The sequence below is a fragment of the Dreissena polymorpha genome, chromosome 11 (assembly GCF_020536995.1).
Source record: "Dreissena polymorpha isolate Duluth1 chromosome 11, UMN_Dpol_1.0, whole genome shotgun sequence".
NCBI lineage: Eukaryota > Metazoa > Mollusca > Bivalvia > Myida > Dreissenidae > Dreissena > Dreissena polymorpha.
The window spans coordinates 55,711,482-55,733,071 of record NC_068365.1 but is presented as its reverse complement, the minus strand read 5'-3'; the positions used below and the strand labels follow the sequence as shown (position 1 = coordinate 55,733,071).

The following is a 21,590-nucleotide window of genomic DNA, read 5'->3' as shown; positions in this document are numbered from 1 at the left end:
ACTGCAAAAACATTTCATAATATTACCCTTCAATGTATTATTTTTCTAATTCGAGTACATTGTTGTGATTTTTCAAACATTTTATGCCCATACTATTTGCTTATTGATGCGAAATGTAATAATTTATGTAAGAAATCAACATTGCAGTGCTTGGTTTTATTTCCATGAAATTAACCAGCGGATTCAAAACGTTATTAAATAAAGCTGCACCTTGCCCTACCAATAGGCAGTACGACTGAGACTGTCTAGGTTTGAGTCGTCTTTACCTTGCAAGTACAAGGTATAAATGAACCTAAACAACAGGGTCACCGTTACACAAAATGGAAATTCATATGTGATTTAGTAAACAAAGTAGACAAATAGACTTGTGCCCCTTGAAATGGAAAACTCTCCAAGATGAACAGAAAAAGTGTGTTTTGAACAGAATTACTCACAGGTGTAACTTGTTGTCTTCCATTTTTATTTCGAAATGTAATTGATTTATAAACAAGATGGCAGGGAAAACAATGGCCGGTAATTGAACCCTTCGTAAAGAAAAAGAAATAAAATGAAAAATAGCATATCAATCATAACAACACATAATTTACCTACACTGCAAAAGGTTGTAGTAAAACACTTAAAAAATTTCAGCTCTTGAATTTAGTTCCTTGTTCATGTACCTAGTAAGGAATGTATGTCACTTCTTTACAGGCACCAAAATCGTGACTATATCTTGTGTACCAGGTAGTAAATGTTAATTTTCTTGTTCAGTTATCTTGCACAAAGCTATTTATATTTAATTTTTAAAACATTTCCAAGTGATGAACAAACATGTTAAACTAAATATGCTATCACAGTATTCAAACGTGTAGAAATTGTGATCTTGCACTTCACACAAAAATAAATAATTACATTGCAAACTGATGTAATACAGCTGAACTGTATTATCTCAAAAAAGACTGGCAGATTAAAAATACATAGCTTGACTTTTAAGTAAATTACGCTTTTATTAAGTTATTATTGTTTGAAATTGTGACCTCATTCCCAGATATCACCAAATTTTCAATTACCTTAAGCACAAATTTGTTTTCTATTCAATATAGGAATTTAACAAATTTTCCATGTGTGGGCTTTTCAGCTTGCAATATTAAAACTTTTCTTGTGGCAGAAGTCCTCTTTGACATTAACAATTGTTTAATTGAAACTTTAAAATAAGCCATTAGATTGAGGATCTTGTGTTGAATGACTTTTCACTTCAACATATCTTGAATATCCTCTTAAACAAGTTTGAGATAACAACATTCAGCTGCAGATTTCTTCTACACTGATCTTCCACAAATAGCCCTCTTATAAGAAGTTCTTCCTTAAAACGGCAAGTCACTTGCTTGAGACACAGTCAGTACATGACCAATAAATACAAGATAATTCAAGGTCCACATCTGGGCATGGTCCATTGTCACTTAGTTGTGGCATACTAGAGTCACAGTATGAACATGGCAATAAAATACAAGATAATAATTCAAGGGCAACAACTCTCGATCAACACTTGCTTGTGGAATACTTGAGTGAATGTCTACATTTGACCATTAAATACAGTATACAAATTCGAAGGCAACAACTCTCCATCAACACTTGGTTGTGTCATACAAGTTCAACAACTCTGTCCATCCTAACTTGGTTGTGGCATACAAGTCCTACAACTCTGTCTATCCTCACTTGGTTGTGGCATACTTGATCTCATCAAAGGCCTTCCTGGCTTTGCGCAGTTCCTCGCTCATTGTGAGCAGTTCTTTGACCCTCGAGTATTTCTTGGGGTCCTTCCTGATGAGGAAGATGATGTCCTCCACTGATATCCTGCCTGGACGACCCACCTCTATGGCTTTCTTTGTCTGAAACACATTTGAGTCTCCTTCTGGCAAAACTGGGCTATAGGCATGTGCATAAAGTGTCATCCAAAATTAGCCTGTGCAATCTGCACAGGCTTATCAGGTACAGCGCTCTCTACCTAAACTAGATTGTCGTTGAGAAGAGACTTCCTTTACAAGAAAACATACCTTAAAAGTGAAAAGTATCATCCCTGATTAGCCTGTGCAGACTGCACAGGCTAATGTGGGACAACAGTTTACCCTCAGAAATTAAGCCAAGTTTTCCCAGCGCATTTCACACAAAACCTGTAAGATCTGACTGAACAAACAAATGATGAATATTAGGCACTGTCAGACAAAATGTCTGATTGAAATGATCACACATGACAAGCATGCTCTCTGACAGATTGATCAATTGCTTGACAACATTCCAAACTAAGACAAACCCTTTGGAGGTCTTGCTTGTAAAAATACTAAATTAACGATTTTTTCAACCACCAAAAATGTCTATTACACAAGAGGGCCATGATGGCCCTGAAGCGCTCACCTGTGTTCCAGGAAAACCAATTGTCACAATTTTACCTGATGACCTAGTTATTACAACGTATGTGATCCAAATTCCAACTTGACCTAGGTATTATCAAGATAAACACTCTTGCCAAGCTCCATCAAGATTGAAACAATTAATTGTGGCCTCTAAACAGGTAACAAGGTTTTTTAAAGATTCCATCAGTTTACCTTGCGTTTGGTTGCACATGACCCTACGTATTATAAGATTTGAAATGGGGAAATGCAGTCTCTTTTAGGGCTACTCTGATGGATATTGACATCACAATACCCTTTGGGTGAGTTTATGGCAGACAGGGAAGCTCCTGACCATACTACGCTTAAACGCAGGCTGGTCTGGACCTATGCTGGCTGAAAATGGCTTAAGACATATAATGGCAAGACGAGCCTAAAATACTTATCAACTTACACAAGGACCTGCAAAACCAACCATTTTAATGAATACCCACCATTTCCGTGATGTACTCGATGACTAGATCTTCAATAAGGTCCACTGACTCTGTGTAAGGATTCTGATCGTCCCCAAACCCATACATCATGCAGCGCACTGCTAAGGAAATACTGAGTGATTGAAGTGAGAAAAACATATCTGGACTTACTGATGGTGTAAATATACATGTACATGTACCAAATACTGGATAAGTGTTCAATAGAGATAAGCTCATTTAGCATGGCTTAGAAAAACTATTTAATAAGCTTTGGCTAGTGATGATTCACTTTCATTCCAAGCAAATTAGTAAGTCTTTTATATTTAGGCGGTAAATGTATCATAACACAAAACAGATTAGTTTTCTAACAAATTTAAAGTCTTACATTCTTTAGAAAATATTTTCTTCCGTTTGGTTTCAATATGAACGTCCTCTTCATTATCATCATCCTCAAACTGCAAAAGGAGAGCAACATATACATGGGCCACACTCTGTGAAAACGGGGTTTAATGCATGTGCAAAAGTGTCATCCCAGATTAGCCTGTGTAGTCTAACAGGCTTATCAGGGATGACACTTTCCTTTCATTGAATTTTGCCTTTAAAACAAGTTCTATACAAAAATTCTGTGAAGGGGGAAAGTGTTGTCCTTGATATATTTACAGACTTGTTTTCACTGTCAACTTATTCTAGTAACAATTATTCAAACACTTATTTGTAAAATCAAGCATGTATTATTTATTTGTGACTGGTGTCTATTTGTTTGTTAACACAAGGTGTTTACTGAAAGGCGTTTCTTCCACTTCACCAGAGGGCAAGTTACTTTAAATATCTACTTTCTCCATTGAAGAAAATTTGCCCAATCTCTAAGTTAATGTTTGACTGATGTAATAATTTACATACATAAATATATCAATATGTTATTAAGCAAACAATAAAGTTTACTACACTAAATATTGCTTAAATGAATAGTTTTTAGCAGTTAAAGGTAACAAGTCACAAATGTGTTGTTCCCGATTATCACCTACAAAGAGTAACAGATTGGAACAAAAGTGAAACAAGAGCACCGCCTTGCGGGTGCAGAACACTCATCTATTTTCTTTTTAAAGATGAAGGGACTCTCATTTTCAATCACAAAGGAGGGAGGGGTGGAGTGAAGAGGGGTGTATAGTGTGGGGGTGTGGACATTTATTACATTATCTTCCAAAAATGCGGAAAAAAAAGAAAAAAAAATCAAAAAAAAAATCGGAGGGGGCGGGTGTGTGTTTGTGAGGAGGGATTCTTGGGTGTGATGGTTGGATGGTATTTCAAACATAACATTTTTAACCGTTTCAAAAAAAACAAACTTGGGGGGGTGGGGGGGGGTATAGTGTGAGGGTGTGGTGGTCATTTGTGAGATGATCTTAAAAAAAAAAATTGTGGGGGGGGGGGTTCGGGGGAGGGTGGAGTGGGGGATTCTTGGGTGCGATGGTTGGACGGTATTTCAATCATAAAATAATAAAAATAAATATTTGTTTTTTTTGACCGTTTCAAAAAAAAATTGGGGGGTGGGGCGGGGGGGTGATAGTGTGAGGGTGTGGTGGTCAGTTGTGAGATGATCTTAAAAAAAAAAAAATTATGGGGGGGATTCGGGGGGGGGGGAGGGCACGGGGGAGGGCACGGGGGATGGTTTGGGTGGAGTCTATTGTGGTATGTCAGGTAAGAGTAGTTTTGTCAAAGTATCAATCAAATCTAATCATAAATAAAGAAGTTATGGCAATTTTAGCAAAATTTAATAATTTGACCTTGAGAGTCAAGGTCATTCAAAGGTGAAGGTAAAATTCAACTTCCCATGTACAGTAACCTCATGATAGCATGAAAGTATTTGAAGTTTGAAATCAATAAGGTTGATACTTAAGAAGTAAAGTGGATCGAAACACAAAATTTAACCATATATTCAAAGTTACTAAGTCAAAAAAGGACCATAATTCCGTAAAAATGACAACCAGAGTTATGCAACTTGTCCTTTTACTGTACCCTTATGATAGTTTGCGAGTGTTCCAAGTATGAAAGCAATATCTATGATACTTTAGGGGTAAAGTGGACCAAAACACAAAACTTAACCAAATTTTCAATTTTCTAAGTATAAAGGGCCCATAATTCCGTCCAAATGCCAGTCAGAGTTACATAACTTTGCCTGCACAGTCCCCTTATGATAGTGTTGCAAGTATGAAAGCAATACCTTTGATACTGTAGGAATAAAGTGGACCTAAACACAAAACTTAACCAAATTTTCAATTTTGTAAGTATAAAAAGGGCACATAACTCTGTCAAAATCCCAGTCAGAGTAACATTACTTTGCCTTCACAGTCCCCTTATGATAGTTAGTAAGTGTTGCAAGTATGAAAGCAATAGCTTTGATACTTATGGAATAAAATGGACCTAAACACAAAACATAACCAAAATTTTAAATTTTCTAAGTATAAAAAGGGCACATAATTCTGTCAAAATGCACGCCAGAGTTATCTAACTTTGCCTGCCCAGTCCTCTCAGTATAGTAAGTAAGTGTAGCAAGTTTGAATGCAATAGCATTGATACTTTCTGAGAAAAGTGGACCTAAACGCAAAACTTAACCGGACGCCAACGTCGACGCCGACGCAAAGGTGATGACAATAGCTCATAATTTTTTTTCAAAAAATAGATGAGCTAAAAAACAACTTTATAGAACTGTTTTTTTCCACACGTCATCCATGTAAGCTTGTTACCACTCTGGAGGCCAATCTTGACAAGACTTGGTGGAAATGTTTATCTGCACAATATCCAGAACAACTTTTAATGACTTGGATTTAGAAGATGAAACCCATTTTATATGTATACATGTATGCCATTGTTACACTGATTTAAGCAAAACATTTATAAGACGTAAATTTTATATAAACCCATCTGTATATAAATTCCACAAGTTATAAGTTTCATGTGACAAATCAGTTATTTATAAAGTTTGTACATAAATCAAAGAAGCTCTTGCTATAAGAAATGCGATTCTAAATAATACTGTTCAATAATTTAATTTCCGCTTAAATTGGTAGTTTATTAGTATGTGTATTCTTTAGTGTCTGTTTTACGTTACGTAACCCTTCTCAAAATAAAATGCACTTTTTAACAAAATACGCTTTTAAAAGTGTATTTTTTCTGCATTTTTACCAAAAAGTGTATTTTTTCTGCATTTTTTTCATAATTAAGTGCACTAAAATGCATTTTTTCTGTATTTTCATTATCTTAAAGTGTATTTTACTGTACTTTTAGTGTATCTTCTGTAGACAAAGTGCATCTTTTTACGCAATAAGTGCATTTTTTTAATGACGTGCATTTTTTGTGCATATAATACTGTATCTTCTGATTTGCAGAAAAAAATATTCTTTCTGTACACGTGTAGTTTTAGTGCATCTTCATAAAAAAGAGCAACACTATAGCAAATAGCTGAAGTTAAAGGACAAAGATATAGTGTTTAATAGGATTGTACTGAATTATTTTTCATCTTCACATAATGTTTATAGTCTTATTATGGCAATTGTCTGCTCATAAAATATGTGAATCAGTAGAGCAGCTTTTAAAGGGAAAAGTACAACTAAATCAGGCTGTGGGTAACTAATTAAAAATATTGAAAGTGTCAAAAATATTATGTGGGCTTTAATTGCCAGAATCAATTATATCTCCACAACCTAAAAAACATTTGATAAATTTATAATATTATTATTATTTCCTAACACCATTCAGTATGTTATATTGAAATATTCACAATTAAATATAATATGCTTAGTGTGCTGTGTATTATTCAATAAATATCAGATAAGATCAGGATCAGATAAGACATCAATTAGCATCATAAACACTGATCCCTATCAGTGCTCCATCAAGCGAAAACAAAGGGGTGTTTATAGAATTTTGATTGGTTCTGTATCCATCTATTGGAAAACAAACCACTTTTGATTGGTTGGAGCACAGCAAGTTATTTGGAGCACAGGAAGTTATTTTTGTTAACAATTTGGTTTCAGCTATAGACGAGTTAACGCGTGACGTCACACGCACCTGCAAAGTTTAGACTCCGCCCACTGGTTGGCAAAAGAGGTGCAATTTATATAAGCGCATATAGAGAAGGTTGACGAAATCTTCGTTTTTAATGATAATCATGCACAATATCGAATATAATTTTACTAATTATGTCTGAATAAAACATTAGCATGCAAGGAAATGCATCTTTGGAACGATTTTATTATTATTTGTTTTTACTGACAACAAACTCGGGAGTGGAACACAATCTAAGAGCTCGGTATGTGGTTAAACAAAAATCTCTCTACTTGGCACTTCATCGCGACCATTTTTAGTTAAAAACTTCTCAGAAATTAAAATTCTTTTAGAATGAATTAAATTTAATGAACGAAAACAAATAAGGATAAAAACAAACAACGAATAGGTCAATTGTATGTACGCGACATAGGGTAACTGATTTGAACCTTTATGTGTCTGGAAAAACTTACCTTCTTACACATTCAATAAATTCTTTTATTTAATGTAATTGTTTTATTTTATTGTTCACACTAATTTTGGCACTCTTTGTTGCAGCATTTGTATCCCGGTGTATAATTGCACCTTTGTTATCACAAACCGATTATCTCGTTATGATCGGATACTGTCTAGACAATTACAAAGAAAACATGGTGTCATAAACCCAGGGACCTACACTTGGACCCCTGCATAAACCACATGTTGCAGACGAGTGTCTGGTCAGTAAACATAAGTCACGATACCTCTATGTCATCTCTTGGCATATTGAGCAATCATTTAAGCCACATTTTAAAGCTAAAAATACTGATAAGTTAATTTTTTATGAAATATTTTAACAAAAATGAAGACATTTGTCGGAAATGTATTAACGGGAACGAGTGTATATATTTATTAGCCAGTTATACTTAATAATACATTGTTTAATAACTATACATTTAAATATTGTGCAATTTTACTGCTATGCAATTAAGGTATTTAACGGGTACCGGCAAAAGTTAACTCCGCTATTATGTGTAAAGATTGTACATTACTGCAGGGTCCGAAACACGATCATGAACATAAGCAGTCACAAAAGGGGCCGTTAGATAAATTAAATATATGCATCTATCATAAAATGCTATATTTTTATCACTCCTTATTACTAATAGAGATTTCAATATACATGCAAAGACAGTTACATTTGGGTAATTAATATGCAGGGTTTTTCCGTTTGTATGGTAAATTGAATTTATATTCATTCAATGTAAACGAAACGTAAATTCATTCAATGTAAAAGAAAATTACCACAATATTTAAAAATAGTACTGTATTCCGCTTTTTAGGGCTTTTTTTATAATTGATTAAATGCACCTCTGACTCTATTGATCGCTGATGAAATAAAACACTATCCACACCACTTAAAATTATAATAAAATTAAAATATGTTTTATTAGTGTTTAAATATAATTTATTCAAGTCTTATTATCAGAAAGAATACGGCTAATTTATTGTTTTGTTTTGTGGAATTGTCAGTATTAAGTCTTCCGATTACGTTTACTCTATGCTAATAACTACTTCGTATTTTTATGAAGAGGAAATTTTATTTGTGAATATACATTTATTTGGTACTAAATATGCTATATTTGCACTTTTTTTATAAAGAGTTTTACTGTTTATTTCGTATTTATTATCAATTTATTGACTAAACAAAAGCCCTTTATACATGTTTTACGTTACTGTAACCAGTGTTTTTGCCAACCAGTCAGTGCGCATGCGCGGAAAATCCCGAATGTAAACAATAACAATTAACTCGTCTATTGAGCTAAATTTTTAGGTATAATTCAGCAACATTAAGACTTAAAATTCTAGTGTCAAATGTCTTGAAATTCTTTCAGCACATGAAATATTGTGTGATGAAAACAATGTGATTTACTACAATGTGTAAATCAACAATAAGTTTGTTGCAAAGAAGATTCATAGTGGGTGGTTAAAGTGATCAACAACTGCCGTTTTTTTTTTTAATACTGAAGAACAGCTGTAACAGGTTTGTATTTTCATTTCTGCATCTCTTTTTAATTTAATTAATTATGATCATTATCATATTTATGTATTGTGACTGGGAAATGTAAATGGATGAGTAAATGTAATGCAATTTTAAGGAAAAAAACACCATTTGAATTATTATGGCTGTATTTTATGGTTATTGTCATCTTAAAATTTATTTATACCTATTTCTTGTCATTAATGAACAGATTTCTTTCCCCCATATTTAATAAGAACATTTATATTTTATATTTGAAGGTTAAACCCCAAGGTGAAATTTACATTGATCGGAAGATCCATTGGACAGAATGTGCATCATCGCCTGCCAAAAAAGGGAGCAAAAAGGGGACTACCTGATGTTTGGACATGTGTACCAGGTTTTACCCTGCACGAGCAGGCCAACTTGAGGGGAACAGGAGTGGGAAACCGTGCCCTGTAGCTTGTCCTTGACCAACAAACGACGGATTTGTTGAGAGGTAAAACTATATAATAAATGTTATTGCAATTCAAAGACGTCACACTTCCAACCAGTCCACACAGCATACATGCCATACGTCCCGATCTCGGCGGGACAGTCCCGCTTTTGGGCCCTTTGTCCCGCCGTCCCGATATGAGACGATTTGTCCCAGCATTCGTAAAAAACGATGTAAGGTCTATAGGTTCCCAATAAAATTCGCTATTCAAGCTCTGTTTCGCTAACACTTACCCCCGCTAATCCCTTTATTGCCCCCAATTAACAATCCGATTCTACTTATCGTGTGTACCAGTGTTGTTTATGACACCTTATCAGCGATTTATCGGCTAATTATTGATTTCATCAGGCATTCACACCATGGTGGTCTTCAAGATAGTGGTCGCTTATTGCTATCGATAGTTGTATTATAATGAAATAAATGTTGAAAATGTGTTTATTTTTGTATTTGTTTAAAACGGTTTTGTAAAATTAACTCTACGTCATTAATGAGTCTTTTACATTCAATGTTAAGTTCATAAATAGCGGGATAATCCGAATGTGCAATATACCAAAATCGCAACAAACAGTCCAATAAGTGATACCAATCCTGTCTAGTGTAATTGAGTGTAATTGTAATAAAAACAACGAGGTGCTATGCATGACAGTTTGACCCTACTCCAATTAAGCTAAAAACCACGAGGTGCTATGCATGACAGTTTGACCCTACTCCAATTAAGCCGCGACAATTGACAAGTAACAAACTGCACATGGATACATGCTTAAAAAAACATTGCAACAAACAGTAAAAGTGGTACCTATCTTGTCTTGTGTTATTGTAATAAAAACAACGTGTTGTTATTCATGACAGTTTGACACTACCCCAATACAGCGCCTGACAAGTCACAATTCAGTTTAATCTGTGTATATAAGAAGAAAACAAAATATGATTATTAACATTAGAGAAAAATAATTCGAGTAAAGCATCCATAGACTTCTTTTGTCCTTTTGTTTTTGTTGGTGTAAAAACGGTTGAGGCGTTGTTGACAGTTAAAATGAACACAAAGACGGTTTGCTTCCACCAAAAACCTACCTCGGAAATGTGTACGGCCGCGCATTCCGTGTGTAACTGATGTAACTGTTCGGTAGATAGTTTACTGTAACCCGTACTTTCAGTGTACTGGATAGCCTCCCCTGCGTTAATGTTTGCCATTGAAATTAATATAATGAGTATTGTTGTCGTAATGGTCTTGATTTTGTACTCTAAAAAGATGAATATTATCTTCGTTGTTTGCTATTGTATTATTTTATAAAACTGTTATTGTTATGTTTTAGAGTCCATGCTTCATATAAGATGTTTTATGTCTAGAATAAAAGTATCAAGAGTATTTGTTAGTACTACACTGACTACAGTAAAGGTGGAATTATAAATTGTTTTAGGTGTCCCGCTTTTTGGTCAAATGTCCCGACAATTTTTTATGGAATGTCCCGCTTTGGACCTAAAAAATTATGGCATGTATGCCACACAGCCAAAGGAGACCACGTATATTAGTTCATTTATAAACAGTATTTTCTACCAAACGTAATTTATTATTTATTATTTATGAAAAGCGTTAAGTCACATGTGATCACGAGATTAAAATTGCAAACATAAACAAACAAAAACAACAAGCCAACAAACTTGTTTTGATTTAAATTTATAGTTATAGCAACTGTTGAACAAGATTACCATAACAGCAATATGTAACACTTACATTATAAAATATCTTTCAGGACCTGATCTCAAATGAGATCATGCACAAGAAGCGCCTCGCAGACCATGACAGTAGTATGCAGACCTGATCAGCTGGTGAACTGCTCTATAAAGGGTTGTTTATGAATGCATTCTTTGTAAGGAACAGTGTATAACAACAAATATAGTGACAGGGGCTAGGCTGCTAAATATTGTCAGCATGTATGCAGTGATTTTTTTTTGTAAATTCAGAACAACCTGTAGGTACTGGCTCTGAGAAGGGCATATTTTAGCGCAATAATGAACAAAAAAAGGAAGATCTTAAAAATAAGGTATAGATTTATATAAATTTCATGAATACGGTTCATTTATCATATATTAAGATCCAGAATATGATTTAATTAAATGTGCTGCTTTTGTCCATATTAAAAAGGGATTTGGAATTAATGTTATATAAAAAATCTCGTAAATGATAGGGAAAACATTTCAGCTTAAGGGAGGGGAAAACTTAAATATTTTTGAAGCGGAAACCACCTGTATTTGGCTGTTAATCAGTTACTGGAAAACAGAGGGGAGAAAAATCACTGGTATGAGCTTGATTTTTTAAGTTGTAAATTCCAGATAGGCAATAGCCCGTTTAATCCTCTCTTATATGTAAATATGTAACATCTGCTTTTGTTTTTTAAGGTTTAACATTCTAATAAAAGTGTGTACTTATCTATTGAATTGTACTTTTTGTTTTTTATGTATGTGTTTACACAAACCTTTCATTTAAAAAAAGGAATGCTGACTTCAAAATGCTGCGATTTTTTTTTATTTGGTTAATTTTTAAGCATATTGATTTGAAGTGATGAAAAGTACACTTGAGCGTAAAATGCGCTTAAAAAATTCACTTCCAACACTTCATAAAGTGTATCATTTGTATGACTGAAAATGCACTCAAGTGTATTAATGCGCTTAAAAATTCACTTTTATTACTGTAAGGTCTATTACTTGTATGACCGGGAATGCACTCAAGTGTATTTATGCGCTTAAAAAAATTCACTTTCCATTTTGTAATGTGTATTATTTGTATCAGTGGAAATGCACTCAAGTGTATTAATGCGCTTACAAAAATTCACTTTGAATACTCAATGAAGTGTTTTATTTGTATGTCTGGAAATGCACTCAAGTGTATTAATGCGCTTAAAAAATTCACTTTGAATACTCCATGAAGTGTATTATTTGTATGATTTAAAATACACTCAAGTGTATTGATGCACTTGACAGATTACTTTAGAAACTGATAAGTATATTATTTGTATGACTGGAAATGCACTCAAGTGTATTAATGCGCTTAAAAAATTCGCTTTTAATTCTGTAATGTGTATTATTTGAATGACAGGAAATGCACTCAAGTGTATTAATGCGCTTTAAAAAATTTACTTTGACCATGAAGTGTATTATTTTTATGTCTTAAAATACACTCAAGTGTATAAATGCACTTAAAAATAAACTTAAGCACACTTATTATCATAATAAACGCACTAAAGTGTATTATTTCGTGAAAAAAATACACTGATATGTATAAACACACTAGTAAAAAGTGTTTTTTTGTAACAGAACAAAATGCACTTGTTAAGCAAAAAATACGGTGCCAATAACATGCGCATTTAATGCGCATTAAATGTGCATTTAATGCGCATTAAATGCGCATTTAGTGCACTTTTTCGAGAAGGGAATGTTATTTTGTTATACCTAGTTACGTGACAGAAAATAGTATGTATACTTTAGTTTTAAGACAATGTACTTGTGTATGAGTCTCCAAAAACTGTCTGCCACGCACGCCCTTAAGTATACAGTACACTCCACGCGTTTTCCCCAATTTCCCTCCATATGCTGTGTGCAGTAACGCCGAGGGAGATTAAGAAAATTTCGCGATACGCTGCTTTGCATGATTTGGGACGCCGCATTGAACGATCAGCAAAATTGATAAGCCGACACGGCAGCCCACGGGAACGCGGGGATTTAACTCCGTGTTTTACCAGAAAACGATCAATTTAACTTTGTTTGACTTCCTGATTTTCAAATAAAATTACATTTATTACAAGTACATATATATTTATTTATATATATATATATAATATACCATTTAAAAAAAACAACCAAGATAGATCGATCCCCACCTTGTTGTATAGAAAACTCATTGATTTACGACAAACAAAACGTCGTCTTTAAACTGATACTTACCACTTAATATAATCACAGTTTGTAACATTGTTTTTATTTTGATAATTTAATCCAAAGTCTTCATGTCGGCAGGTGTTTTTTCTATACTGAACATGTAAACAAATGACCGAGGACCCTATTAAAAGTCTCGAAAATCTGTGTGAATTGACAGTTTGACTTTATCAAAGGAAAGCCGCTTCCTGTCTAAATGCATACTTACATGTTGTACTCAAGTAAACACGTTCAACAAATGCATAAGGAATGGTTTTAATTGTCAGAACAAAGTCAATTCACTGCTCACTAAAGCATTTATTTTCTCTTGTATGTAGGTTATTCCATTGATTGGTAAAAGAAGGTGGTAACTATTGAGTTGAGAGTTGCATTAAATATTCACAGTTGTGTTCTAGTTGCGTCGACATTCAAAACAATGTTTACCAGTAATTATGGACCAAATCGGCAGTGACATTCACACATGTTAATCCCTTTTGTCAAAACAACACATAACGCCAAACACTTTATCCAGTTCCGTCCAGATGTTCTCTTTAATCAGTATACAGTACAATAACTGTTTCAATAATTACTATATTAAAATACCGTAATGATAAAGATATTTGAATTGAAATTAATTTGGAGGAAATAAAAAATTATTCACGATATAATTTTGTTAAAAAATACCAAAGAAACTTTTAACCGAAATCAACAGAATTCAGTGTTCTCTGCACTACAATGTTTGTATCAAAAAATCAATACACGCACACTTTCCACGCTTTTCACGCATAAACCTTGAACTTGTACATTGAAGCATATTTTTCGCGCGCTTTTGTCGGGAAATATACATGATGATTGTATATTGGAAGCATTTGTAAACGTCGTGTTAACATTAAAAATCGGAAGCGTGTTTCGGATTACAAACAATTATTCTAATTTGGAAATTAAACGGAACATTTATTCTGGTGTTATGTGTGTTATGAATTAAATATTAATTGGTCAAAACGCTTTACGTGTCGTATATTCATTCATATTGTCGACGTACCTGTGAATAAAAACATATATGAATTGTTTATACAATTATCTTTATTTTTATAAGCCGCAGTATTTAAACAATTTTTAATGACAATGTTTTTATTTTTGGCATGCCCAGTAGCACACTGCTAACGCGTTGTTGCGCGGCGGTCGCTGATAAGAACGGAAATTGTCTGCATTTACCCAAGTCAAGTAATACACGCTGCGGGTATAGCGAACTCGGCGGAATGCCGCGATTTACCTCACTTTCAAACTCCGCGTAAACACTCGCTAGCAGGAATAAAAACATGGAGCGAGCGCGTTTTTTGGGGAAAACGCGTGGAGTGTACTGTTACCAGTGAATTTTTTTTACCAAAATTACCGCCGATATTCGGCTGCTTCCCAATTGCAAAAATCGAAGTTTTTTTTCTCCCCAAAATCTGATCAAAATTTCCCAAAAAGGACCAAATTTTCCCAATAAACCCAATAAGATTACAATGTCAGTTAGCGGTAACGTCGTAGAACAAGTGCCGCTCAAGCGTGTCGAGTCGTCGCCGAACGACAACTGACGTGTGTATTGGTTTGCGAATGTAGCCGAATATATACGATTTTACATTGCCACTCATCTCTCTCTATATTGCGGAGAATACCGCACTAGTCGATGTATCCGGATTGAGCACGTCTGCTTTTACACACGTCCAAAATTGCGGCAAGCAGACAAAAGGCGAAAATTATAAATAACATGCGAATTAACAACGGATATCATATGGTTATTAGGGAATTATTTAATGCCAGGGTTTTTTTTTAGAAAAAGGGGATGACGCTGGACGCTGGGTAAAAGGGGAAAATCGAGCGCGAAAGAGACATATTTGGGGAAAAAATAAAAACTGTTCATTTCAATGTCTAAAACTCACCTACAGACTTCAGGGTTTTTTTTAGAAAAAGAGGCATGTCTGACCTTTTTGTTCTTTAACACATGAACAAGTATGATATTAAAGTCTAAGTCCTTAATAAAGTTGCAGGGGTAGATCTAATAATGGGAAATGTTTTCAACTTGGGCCGGGGAACGATGTCAATATTGTGATTTCAATTTCATGATGAATGGGTTGACGATCTAGATCTGCTACAGTATTGGAAGGGAAAGGTGCGGCAGCTGCCGATTGTCTACTTTCACAATAATCCGACAGTATTAATCGATGTTGATTACATGTACATGTACCTCCGAATCCTGCTGGGTTTCAACGGTTTTGATGATTCATTCTTAAAAAATGCGTCAACGCAATTAATATTTTACGAGCCCGAACGTTTTATTGTGTCTGTGTATGAACGCCAATTGCGAGACTTTTTTCTGTTTTAACGTTTATATCTTGGCTTTCACATAACCCGGATGAAAAAATTCGACTGGTTTCCGGTAATTAATTGACGAAACACCCTTCTGGCGCAAGACCGGAATCCAGTAAAATAGTCACATGATTAATACCACAGGTGGTTAGCGTGTGGCTATGATATTAATTAGTGAAAACATCATTTTGAATGATAAATAATCATATTATAACGAAAAATTAACTTTTCTGAAAAAAAATATTTCACTATCAAATATATATATAACAAGGTATGCAACTCAAAATCAGCCCAAAACGGGGTGCATCGCTTTGAACAGCCATATCTTCATCAATTTTGCAGCGATTTTCACGATCTCGGTCTTATTCAACGCAGAAATGAATTTCCTTTCTGGAAATGTTTATGTCTTGCAATATTTTTACAAATGCTGGGTCAACTTTTAAGAAATAACACGATACACAACACGCATGACCCAGTTGACAGTGATCATGCTGTCTTTAAGACTGAAATCTTCACGGAGTAAAGGGCAACTTCCCTATAAAGTTCATGTAGTTCGATACCATAATTCAATAAAACGTATGAAAAAACATTATTACCGTTCTTGTCGTTACATTCTGCATCAAGACTAACTGTCCAGCGCCGTTTGAAACCTTTGTTTACATTCATTTCAACTAACTGACATTTTAAACATACGAGTGATTTCATTGGTCCAATGCGGAGGTGTGTCTTTACAACTGGAGATTTCATTCATAAAGAATACATGATCACTGTCAACTGGGTCATGCGTGTTGTGTATCGTGTTATTTCTTAAAAGTTGACCCAGCATTTGTAAAAATATTGCAAGACATAAACATTTCCAGAAAGGAAATTCATTTCTGCGTTGAATAAGACCGAGATCGTGAAAATCGCTGCAAAATTGATGAAGATATGGCTGTTCAAAGCGATGCACCCCGTTTTGGGCTGATTTTGAGTTGCATACCTTGTTATATATATATTTGATAGTGAAATTTTTTTTTTCAGAAAAGTTAATTTTTCGTTATAATATGATTATTTATCATTCAAAATGATGTTTTCACTAATTAATAGCATAGCCACACGCTAACCACCTGTGATTAATACGATTAGTTGCCCGGTTTCCATGACGTAATTTAAGAGCTATATATAGAATCACTGGGATTCCCAGATTTGAGTGTTTGTCGGGAGATCGAGAGAGAGAGAGAGCGAAATCGTTGTACATGGTACAAATTGGATAAGTGTCGACTTCCCAAAAGAAAAAAAACATTTCTTTGAGGGTAAAATATTATATTTTGGTGAAAAATTATATTTTTGGAGGGGAAATGGTATTTTTAGGGGAAAAATTCTGGTAGGGGAAGACGCCATATATCGGCGTCACTTTCTTAGTAAAAAAAAACCCTCAATGCGTGTGTCAATTAACGCAAAATACTACATTTGAGATTAAAATATATTTATTAGAAATCTGCAAAGTGAATGTGCGTCACGGAAATGAGTGTTGCCGTTGGAAAATTGGAGTTACGATGAGTATTGTTCGAAAATGGAAAGAGACAAACATGATTTGATTTATATGTTAGTGAATCTGTGTATAATCAGATTGGTTTCCGGACGTTTCACCCCCAAGATGTTTCCTCCCCTAGACGTTTCTCCCCCAAGACGTTTCCTCCCCAGACGTTTCTCCCCCACTTTGGTTTAAGTGCAGACGTTTCCCCCCCAATAAATGTATGATTGTTTGGTTGAAGTTTACTCTTGATTTATTATCAAAATAATTATTTTGTTTATGAAGTTTTCAATTAACTTTATTTATGAAGCAGCTTGTTTGATTATTTGTTTGGTTAAACTGTAAATGGAATGCATGTAAATCATTAGTGTTGAGGAACTGTAGTTGTTTGTTGTTTTTAATCCAATTAATCCAATTAAATAGGGTCAATTGGTAAATTGATTAAATGTTAAATCACATTTATAATAATTTCAAAACTGTTTTCCTTGTAACAGTTAAATATGATAAATAAATAAACTATATAATTGTCAACAATTTTATTTTTTTCATGCATTTATATGTATGTATATAATAAAATGATTGGATGTCACTGTGAAATACAACAGATGCATCTATGACTACCATAGTTTGGATTCAAAACCAATTATAGCACTGTGGATGCTATTTTCCTACTAAAGGCTTTTATAGATAAACATTTAGTACTAAAAAGAAACTATACTGTTGCTATATCAATCTTATGAAATGTTATGATTCAATATATTGAAACGGACTATGGTACAAGCTTATTAAGAGCGATATAAACGGTAGATTGTTAAAAATTATTCGGTCTATGTATGATGAAGTGAAATTATGTGTAAGACATATGGGGACGTTGTCAGATTTCTTTAATTGCGAAGAGTTCACAGAAGATTTTTGAAACGAATACTGGGTGTCAAAATGAGTACCGCTAATTCAGCTGTGTACGGGGAACTAGGGCGATACCCATTATATATAAATCGCTATGTACGAATAATAAAATATTTCATAAAAGTGTATACTGTTAAACAAACTAATTGTATATTATATATAACACCTTTTAATGTACTAGTTTGGTCACTTTTGCATTACTATGCATGTGCTTATTGCTTATTATATTGTCAGTTTTGTATATGTAACGATGAACTGTAAATGTTCAAGTTATATGAATAAACTATCTGTTCTGTTCTGTTCCATATATAAAACTATAAATTAAGTCAAATCAAATCTATTCATTAATAATATTTAATACAGTGATAAACTATTTAAAAACGTTTTTTTGCATAATAATGTGCTAATCTCATCTTATCCCCCTGTCACCTAATCTCATCAATGCTGATTAAAGGGCCTGTATATTGCACCCATAATCTAGCTGTTATCTTGTGTACTACACTTGCTAATCTAATCAATGCTTGTTTATTGCACCCTAAGTGCCTAATATCTTGTATAATGGTAGGTGTGGTTGTTATTTAATATTAGCCAAATGATGAAAATGCTGTCACATTTTTATGGCTTCAAATTAAATTAATTTTTAAATTGGAAGGTAAATGGTATTAATAAAGATCTATGACACACTGATAGTTATTTATCAAAATTATTTTTGAGAACTACAATTCAATACTGGCTGTAATAAATTATAATTTTAATGTCATATAACAACTTTATTTACTCAAAAAAAAAATATGTTATAGTTATTATTCATTCTTAAAAATCATAACTTATGGCTTATCTTCATTATAACACTGCATTATGTGAATTGGGAATAAGACATCAATTTGGGAATAAATTGTGTTTTATCAAAAGTGCATAATATGCAGTTTTATATGTTGTATTTATCTAGTTTTACAAATTATAATTAAAACATATCGCCTACTGAATGTAATAAGTCATGTAACTGACATTTTTATACATTTTTACTTTTTTCCATTTTTGTGTTTATTAAGGTGACATACATCAACTGATAAAATATTAAGTCAACCTTTTTGGTAAAAATAATGTTTTTATCCAATTTTCGAAATTGACATAACAAACGCATGTCATTTTCTGAATGTAAAAAGTAGCGTAAGTGACATTTTGTTAAATTTTCATGAGAAGCACAAAGATATTTTATTAAAATAATAAACATTTTTCCGTATTCAAATTTTCTGATTATAATAGCATTATTTAAATTGATTTTACTTCAAAACTGGATCTTTTATTAATTAAAAAAAAATCCTCATAAAATGAAATTGTGTCCATGCCGTGCAAAAATACACTTTAAATGAAAAAAATTAAATCACTGTTAATGAACAAGTAATGGAAAATATCTTATTAAACTTAAATTATAGATTTGTTTGTAGCAACATGAATTCATTAATTCAATAATAGTAATTCTTTACTTTGTTACATACCATTCCACTTAAAATGATCATCAAAAAAAAAAGGTGTTTGTTTACTCAATTGATTTATACAATAGTTTTAATTGTTTAATTTGTAGCATACCATTCCACTTACAATGACCATCAATGACCATCAAAGAACATCAAAGGTGTGCTTTTACTCAATTGATTAATACAATAGTTATAATTATTTTAATTTGTAACATACTTTTCCATTTAAAATGACCATCAAAGAACATCAAAGCTTTGATTTGACTCAATTTTTCAATGAGCTTAATTAATGCAAGAACAATTTAAGGCACTTATAAAATCAAGTATAATTAGATCTATTTAATTGTTAAATTTGTTAGAGGCTTCCCCAAACAACCATATAAAATCATTAATTAATATTTCAATTAGTCAGGACTCAACTAACATCATTTTTTTACACATAAAATGCACTCAATTAAAATACTAATACTTTATTTTCACTTTATTACAAATAACTGTTGCTAATATACATTTACATATTATGCAGACGTTTCACCCCCATTTTGGGGGTGAAACGTCTGGGGAGGAAACGTCTGGGGAGGAAACGTCTTGGGGGAGAAACGTCTGCCACCCAATCAGATTCATATGCATATTCTGCTTTATTATGTTTGTCAAGTTGTACAGTTTACTGAAATAGCATTGAACTAAGGTTGTCAAGTGCAAGATATTGAAAGGTAAACAAATAAAAAATACTATTATAACTCTATTTAATACAGCATTAACACAACAAGAACACTAAAGCGTGTTTGTTGATAATTGTTAATGTTTTCCCCATATGAAGTATATTTAAAAAATACTGAATTAAATTAATACTCTTAAAGAGATTATGATCAATTGGTGTATTTAAGAATGATGAATCTATAGATTATTGCAAGTTTAATATGCATGGGAAAGGATATTCACGTAATATTTTCTTCATTGTAAGAAAACATTAAAGCAGCACTTTATAATATAAAATTGCTGTCAAACATGCACTTAAAAACAATTTTAATTCTGTTACGTATAATCATATTTATAATGCTTAATGTTTCCCAATTTCATGGTTTATCGCGCTATTTTTCCCCATTTCATGGTTTATCGCGCTAATTTTCCCAATCCAAATGGCACAGGCTGTAACAAATAAAAGCAAAAAAAATCACTGGTAACACTCAGAGACCAATTCATATTAGAGTAGCACTAAGCAGCATGAATTTGGTTACTTTAGGGGAGAGTTTACTTGGTAGCCGCGTTTTCGCAATCAACTCAATATAACAGCGTAGCTATTCGGCGAAATTCGGCATGAAATCCTATATTTTTGAATTTCCATGTGTAACCTAAATTCGAAACTTCCGGAATTACATATCCGAAAAATATAGCAACAATACACTTGAGGTTAATGCAACTTCTCACACCACTAATTTAAAGCACTGAAATATAAATAAATCCAAAAAACAGTAGTTTAATTTGTATAACCTGGTCTTTGTCGGCCTCTGCCATGTTAGTGACTTGTTGTTGATTATTTACGAAACTATATAAACAGCAGTAAGTCGGGCATCAAAATAATTCAAACGCTTTCAATATAGATAATGGTTCCAGGCTTAGCGATATGCGAAACTGTTAAACTCGGAAACCATACTTCTGGAAAAGCGTCTTTTGGTTATGATGACTTTGGCAAGGTGAATTTTCAGAACCAATTGCATGAACACTTACGCAATAAATTAAAAGACATCATGGGTCAGACATCAGTAACAGAAGCGCCCAAAGTAGAGACACCTACAGCGACTGGTGAGAAGCCGAAATGTAAGCCATGTTGTGCCTGTCCGGAAACAAGAAAGCCCAGAGATGAGTGGTAAGTGGTAGTGTTTGGCCTACATTGTACATAGTACATTGGCACTAGCATTCCAATCTTTACATAATTTAATGTAAAACATTCTCTTTTACCAGTATTCATGTCTATTCTACCAAATAACGCAAATCTCAAGGTCAGGTGACTCAGTATGGTAGGTTCTTGTTGAGTCATGGGTTCTTTTTGAGTAGTG

General features: G+C 33.4%; 1 protein-coding gene across 2 annotated transcripts; it reads right to left on the bottom strand.

Moving 5' to 3' along the window:
* Positions 1-443: 443 nt before the first annotated feature.
* LOC127851155 (transcription initiation factor TFIID subunit 13-like) lies at positions 444-21,155 on the bottom strand. Of its 2 annotated transcripts, none has more exons than XM_052384774.1 (4): positions 21,025-21,155; positions 3,225-3,294; positions 2,861-2,961; positions 444-1,868 (listed from the first exon to the last, which is right to left on the bottom strand). In XM_052384774.1, exons 1-4 carry the CDS (start codon positions 21,046-21,048, stop codon positions 1,692-1,694), a joined length of 372 nt encoding a protein of 123 aa, XP_052240734.1. In that variant the 5' UTR covers positions 21,049-21,155; the 3' UTR covers positions 444-1,691. The 2 variants fall into 2 exon arrangements, with proteins under 2 accessions (XP_052240734.1, XP_052240735.1); XM_052384775.1 differs by having other exon boundaries at positions 2,861-2,958.
* Positions 21,156-21,590: the final 435 nt, after the last annotated feature.

What these genes read in the sequence shown, in the direction of transcription:
- LOC127851155 (XM_052384774.1), bottom strand. Translation starts at nt 21,048, where the DNA reads ATGGCAGAGGCCGACAAAGACCAG. An exon ending in CAGAGGCCGACAAAGACCAG is followed by an intron (nt 3,295 to 21,024) that starts GTTATACAAATT and finishes CTCCTTTTGCAG; the next exon opens with TTTGAGGATGATGATAATGA. An exon ending in TCGAGTACATCACGGAAATG is followed by an intron (nt 1,869 to 2,860) that starts GTGGGTATTCAT and finishes AATGTGTTTCAG; the next exon opens with ACAAAGAAAGCCATAGAGGT.